Source organism: Macrotis lagotis, chromosome 1 (assembly GCF_037893015.1).
Source record: "Macrotis lagotis isolate mMagLag1 chromosome 1, bilby.v1.9.chrom.fasta, whole genome shotgun sequence".
Classification (NCBI taxonomy): domain Eukaryota; kingdom Metazoa; phylum Chordata; class Mammalia; order Peramelemorphia; family Peramelidae; genus Macrotis; species Macrotis lagotis.
In genome coordinates this window covers 94,953,725-94,960,477 of record NC_133658.1, presented here as the reverse complement: position 1 = coordinate 94,960,477, position 6,753 = coordinate 94,953,725, and the positions used below count along the sequence as shown (strand labels likewise).

The 6,753-nt window shown below is 30.6% G+C and overlaps 1 protein-coding gene across 5 annotated transcripts in view; it reads right to left on the bottom strand.

Annotated features, from left to right (window-relative positions):
- Positions 1-579: 579 nt before the first annotated feature.
- The window catches only part of PPM1B (protein phosphatase, Mg2+/Mn2+ dependent 1B), a 77,184-nt gene continuing 71,010 nt past the window's right edge, over positions 580-6,753 (bottom strand). For 3 of the 5 annotated variants that reach the window (XM_074204996.1, XM_074205003.1, XM_074205011.1), the window contains one exon: positions 1,916-3,197. In XM_074204996.1, the coding sequence (XP_074061097.1) occupies positions 2,904-3,197 (294 nt within the window). In that variant the 3' untranslated portion in view covers positions 1,916-2,903. Of the gene's footprint in view, positions 814-1,366; positions 1,393-1,915; positions 3,198-6,753 lie in introns of those variants that run through there. The other 2 variants (XM_074205015.1, XM_074205024.1) reach the window with 2 other exon arrangements.

Below are 6,753 nucleotides of genomic sequence, written 5' to 3'. Positions count from 1 at the left end.
TTTCACACAAAACCAGTTGATGACTCATTAGCTTAAACTACACATAAGAGCAATAACATCCTTGCTGAAACACAGTTTAAACAAATAGGAAAATGTATACAAGGCATCCACATCATGTAAATCATATACAGATGGATACATTCATTGCTTCCCCTACCCAATAGCTTCTTTTAGATAAATACTCTTCATGTTCAGCATTAACTGGGCTTAATACATGCAAAACTCAAAAGAATCCAGAAAAATTAATGTTATTGCAAAAATAGAATTAAACTAAGAATCTTCAAGTACCTTACATGACAGCCACTCTGTACCATGCCTACTGTTTATAAAATGAAAGGTCACGGAACCCATGAAAATATCTCTGTAATATTTTCTTAGATCTAAAATAGATAATTTTAACTGTATTTATAGTAATCTCAAAGTGATATTCTGAGTTCTGAAAATAATGCAAAATAAAAATACCAATTTTACATAAAACTTCTGTTTTTATCTTAAGCTGAAAAATCAAACTATAGAAAAACCACATTTAGAACAAAAAAATCACAATTTACATTATAAAGGCAAATTTTCATAATAAAAAACTGAAGCAGTGAGATGTCAAAGCAAATTGCAACTAATTATAAGTTAAATCAGTTTGCTTTAAGAAGACTTCTAAAGTTAGAAGTTAAGGATGTGTTGTGAACATGGGTAAAATTCTGAAGGAATTTTGATGCCTAAAATCATCTTATTATTGCCAAATACACTTATCTTGAAGCAAGGCAACATCACAATTTGGACACTGTTGGAGAACCCAGTCTGGTATTACAGGTAAAACTGAAAAATAAAAAAATAAAAATAAAAATAACAACACTAATAAATACACATCCTATAGCATATTGCCCAACTGACATTCCAAGCCACAGAGCCTCAAAAGCTTTCCAACTTGGTAAAGTGAAATAAGTAGCGTCTCAGACAATTATTTGTACTCTTACATGCTTATATGTTGTGAGTTTTGTTAAAATAAAAATCAGAATGTATCTTCAGAGTACAACTATAATCCCATGCACCTCAGGCACATTTATTGATTTATGGTAGTTTATTGATTTATAATAAAATCACTCCATTTGTCTAGTAATCAAGTTCAATACAGATGTAATCAGTATGCCTGAGGTTGGCAAAAATACTGTGGTATAGGCAATGCTAAGAGTGGCAATATCAGAAAACACAAAAATGAACATATGATGGAAAATTCTGATAATTTTCTGCTCATTTCTCAAAATGTTGGAAATCCACCAGAATTATTCCCTGGTATTGAAGAAAACTGTGATTAAAAGTTTTTCCCCCAATTTTCAGAATCAAAAGCATTTTAGTAGATTTGTAAGGCTACCATGGGTCTTCTAGATCTCCAGCACCCTACAGGAAGAGAAAAGGAAGAATATTAATATTATTCACCTATACTACCTCCTATGATGGACTGAATTTCAAAAATTTAAAAAGGAAAACAAAAATTACACAAACAAAAGTACCTTCCATTTGAAAAGCTGCTTTTATACAGAGGTCATTTCCATTCCCATTATCTTAAGCCTCTTTAAAAATTCAAAATCACATTTGTATTGTACTTCAAAAATTCATTTGAAAATGGCAAAGAGTCAAATATATATTCATAGATATCACTGCCACTTCCATTTACAGCAATTTAGGAAAGTTTATTCACAAAAAAATACTTTCAGAAAAACAAAAATTCTTCTTAACTGAGTCAAAAAATTGATTTTTTAATAGACTTTCATATTCTTCAGGGGGAAAAATGAAAATAATTTCTGCTGAGTGAGCAACAGCTATTTTATTTGAAAATAAATTATAACAAAAACAAATATGGCTTTATAAGTATTCCTAGCATAAGAAATAGAAAGCAGTTAGTTTTATTATTTCTACGCACTGAATATTTTTAATATAGTAGCTAGTTTTTAAAATTATATTGATGAAATAAAATGTCATATTTTCATAGATGTACTTTTTCCCTATTAGTTAAAAAAGACAAAATATTTATAAAAGATTTGCTTGCATAATAAGTACAAATTTCTGGTTTGGATTAGGTTTCTAGCATACAGTTGAACTAAGAACTGTAATCTTTAAAATAAATTTTAAAAAATTACAGCATGCATAAATTATTCCACATTTCATGCTTTATTGGGGGAAGTCTTAAACACAAACTTTTTTTCCATACTAAACAGTTTCATATACATTTTGTTGTACAGATATCATCTATACAGAAACTACAAACCACAGTTTCAGGGAATAGTACACGTTTTCTAAAACTATATTTGTTTTATAGAGAATACACAAAATCAAAAGAAACATTCAATTTCTCACAAGTTCTAAAAATAAAACTACAGTGCTTTAAAATAAATACAATTTCAAACATGTCAGAAAGCATTCCAAGAAAGAATTAAAGGTAAACTAATACTAAACAAATGGCAAAATTATGAAACTTTTGAGTTCACTAATAATGTAAAACAATGTAAAACAATAAAGTTCTGTATTAACAAAGAACCTGAAACAGGTAGGAACTCATCTGATATAGTCCAATTTTAAGAAAGAAAGAAACAGGAAAAAAAAAAACCCAAACTACTGACTTCAATTGGTGACCTGATTTCAGGCACACCCTATAAAATGAAATAGGATATATATATTTTTTTTTATTAAATTTCAAATACTATAGTAAACTTTGAAATATATGATAAAAAGTATATGCAAAAGGCCTTCTTAAAAAATAAGACTGTACAAATAAAACTAATTTTCCAAGATTCACAAAACAAACTGATACACAAATGTATACATTATAACTAGCTAGGCAAAAAAAAATAAAAATAAATCAAAAAGCACAAACATATTAACAAAAGAGAGAATTCATATGTGTGACTCGCTCATATTTGTCCCTGCACATCTTCATGAGAATGTTCTAATTCAGCAAGATCACTTTTTGTTTCAGTATGGGGTTCCAGCATTGTCACTGGGTCTCCAGCATCATTGTTCGAAGAAGTAGCTCCAGCAGCTGATTCAGCAGGGCTTTCTTCTTCTCCCTGTACTTTAGCTAGCCTGTAACTAGTCAGCATCTCTTCCAGAAGTTGTCGGTAGTTTCCCCTATGATTAATTCTCATTTGCCTGAGAGCTTCCACCAATTTTCCCTGTGATCCACTTTCCTCAGCATCATCGGAGGCCTTTTTTTAAGATTCAAGACCCCAGTGTCAGTAGACAAACTAGGATAATTTAACATATAACATAACACACCATAGCAAAAACACTCATTTCTATATCATGAGGTATATAGCCTAAGCATAAGACCATTTTATTAAGCAAGCAGAAAAATCTAAGGAGTCTGATCATGTACATATGAAAAAGTCCATGTTTTATCATCTATTAAACATGCAGTATTCAAAATGTTATTTTAAAAGAGCAGATATCTATATTCATTTTATTAGAAATGATTTAAAATTTAAAATTTCAAAATTGAAAGCACGCATATTTCAGTAGTAATTCAATGATTTCATTTTACATAACTAGCTATAATTTCCAATATACCTTACTGTACATTCTAACAAATGACCTTATGATATTTATTAATTATAAATTATATAACACCAAATCATTTGAAAAATAAGGATTCCTAATGATAATCAAAAAAATTCCTCAAAGGAATTCGAGAGTAATTCTCATCTATTAAAAATTTAGTTTAAAATATAATAATGTCTCAAAGTCTTGCAAAAGAACATTAAAAAGCATGAATTAACAACTACATGAATCTGCTTTAAAAATTTTAAAGGTTGCATAAAAATTACAATTACTCAAAACTAGACTTGGTTTAGGTTACAAGATTTTGGAAAAGAGAAAAAAGCTTACTTTCCTTCTTAAACCAAACTTGGGATATTAATATGGAAAGCGTTTTTTCAAATGCTGTTAAGTCAAGCTATTAACAACTTGAATTTTACATCCTCTTAAACTTTAGCTATTGCTGTGTAGTCTCTATCTTCTTTTCAAAATCTATTTGAAGTTCTCTACAGATTATCAATCAAAGATTATTTGACATAAGATAAGCTGATATAAACCTTTTATCAACTTTGGAGAAAAATGACCTGTATTTCCATAATAATAGCAGTACGTTATACCAAACACAATATAACTAACCTTCATATTTAACTTTCAACAGATAATGAATATTGGGTCATACTTTGCTTACTAATAAGCTAGTTTTAAAAAAAAGCAAACTTTTTATTCCCTAACTCCCTAAAATGACTTTCTGTATATTTATCTTAACTATCAGTTTTTCAGTAATATGCAATATATAAAAATTTATACTTTAAAAAAATAAAATAAAATCCACTCCTTCCCCCCTTCCCCCCCCAAAAAAAGCTGGAAAGGATTTAAGCAAAAAGACTGGTGATGTTTTTGTTTATATCCTAGAAATAAATCTACTTGTGAAGAGCCTGAACAACTTAAGATGAATTTTTGGTAAAGGGTTATTAAGGGACTACAATGGTAGAAGATTTACCAAATCAAAGAAACTATAGCTCTTTTAAGGAAGCAAAGTAACAAAAAAGTAACAGGCCAAAAAAAATGATCTAATGAATTCTTCTTTTTCCTTTTTTTTTTGAATTCTTAATTTTAATGACAAAAAACTTGTGCTATTTATGGAGGACTGGTCTCAGAGCAAATGAAATATAAATATTAGGAATATGGTTAAATTTAACTTCATGCCTAATGTACTTAAGACAATACTTCTGACCTTTCAGAGCAGCTCATATTCTCCACCTCTTCTCTAAACATATAACTAAGATAAAAGTTCAATATTCCTTCTTCCACATATTTTTGTCAGTGTAACCAAATTTTCATCCCTAATTTCTACTGATTTGATCAAGGTTATGGATCTGATATTCATTATTAAAGATAAGAAAACTAGTATAAATATAAATTCACATTTCAGAGCTTTAAGTTAGCTTCTTTCAATGCAAAGTTATTTCCAAATATTAGCTCCTTAAACTCTAATAACACTAGATTTTTAAATTCACAATTATTTTCAACTGCTATTGTTACTTTCATCTCTGAAAAATATCCTGAGAATTTCAAGTATAGAAGTTTGTAGTAATAACAAAGTAATACTCTGCTAGTAAAAAGAAGGTAAAGGAACAGAATGCAACTGAATGTCTACTACTACTGAACTATACCACCTACACAAAGACAGTAATACTTAGGGCAGAAGGAGATATAATGAAAATACATGTCCTAAGAAAGCTCTTTCCCAATTCTGGAGGACTTTATTTGGACAGCTTTCTGGATCCTCCCTCACTAAAACTGAATTTTGTACAAAAATATTCATAGCAGCCCTGTTTGTGGTGGCAAAGAATTGGAAATTAAGTGAATGTCCTTCAATTGGGGAATGGCTTAACAAACTGTGGTATACATATGTGATGGAATACTATTGTTCTATTAGAAACCAGGAGGGATGGGAATTCAGGGAAACCTGGAGGGATTTGTATGAACTGATGCTGAGTGAGATGAGCAGAACCAGAAGAACAATGTACACCCTAACAGCAACATGGAGTTAATGATCAACCTTAATGGACTTGCTCATTGCTTCAGTGCAACAATCAGGCACAAATTTGGAGTCTGGAGGGAAAATACCATCTGTATCCAGAGAAAGACTTGTGGAGTTTTAACAAAGACCAAGGACTATTAACTTTAATTTAGGGGAAAAAACTGTTATCTTATTATGTAATCTTGCTATCTCTTATACTTTATTTTTTTCCCTTAAGGATATGATTTCTCTCATCACATTCAACTTAGATCAGTGTATACCATGGAAACGATATAAAGACTAAAAGACTGTCTTCTGGTGAGGGGTGGGGGCAAGATTGGGGAGAAATTGTAAAATTCAAAACAAATAAATAAATTTAAAAAAAAAGAAAGAAATTATCTGATTCAACTCCCATATCTGGTAGATGAGGAAATGGAGGAACAAAATAAGAAAATCACTTGTCTGTGATTATATTGTAGTCAGAGGACCTTGGGTTGCATACTAGATCTGTCACTAGTATTCATATGAGCATAAATTCATTTAAAGTATCTGGATCTTACTTTTACAATCTATAAATGATATCACAGAATCAAATTGATGCTGGAAAAGAACAGACTAGTAATTTTAGTCTAATTTCCTCTTCTTACAAATAAGGATATGGAGGCATAGAGAAGGTAAATGAACTGATGACTGTAATAGGAGAACAAGGATTCAAGCCTGAGTCCTGATTACAAATCTTTCTAGTCTCAAACTGAAATACGGGGTCTTGGACTACACAAACACTGCAGCTCATCTCAAGTGTTCCTTCCTGAGAGAATATGATGATGAACTTGGAATCAAGACCTGGGTTCAAGGACCACCTCTAAAATAAGACTGAATCACACAGAACTGCTGCTGCTGAATTGGATCGGTAGCTGAGAATTTCCTCACTGTGGTCTCCATACATAAATGAAATCTGAATTCTTGCCCTCAGATCCTATGACACCATGGCTAGTAGTTTAATGTAATACCAATTTGAAGATAAGTCTTAAGATTCACAGACTCTCAGAGCTTTTTTCCCACAAACACTACATTGTCTCCTGAGTCAAGGATAGTTTATAAAACTAAAATCAATAAATTTATCAGTATACAGGAATATTTCCTCCCCTTTATGGTTCTATCTATTATTAAAGAAAAATAACCTGTCTTCTTTTCCAAAATGTTAC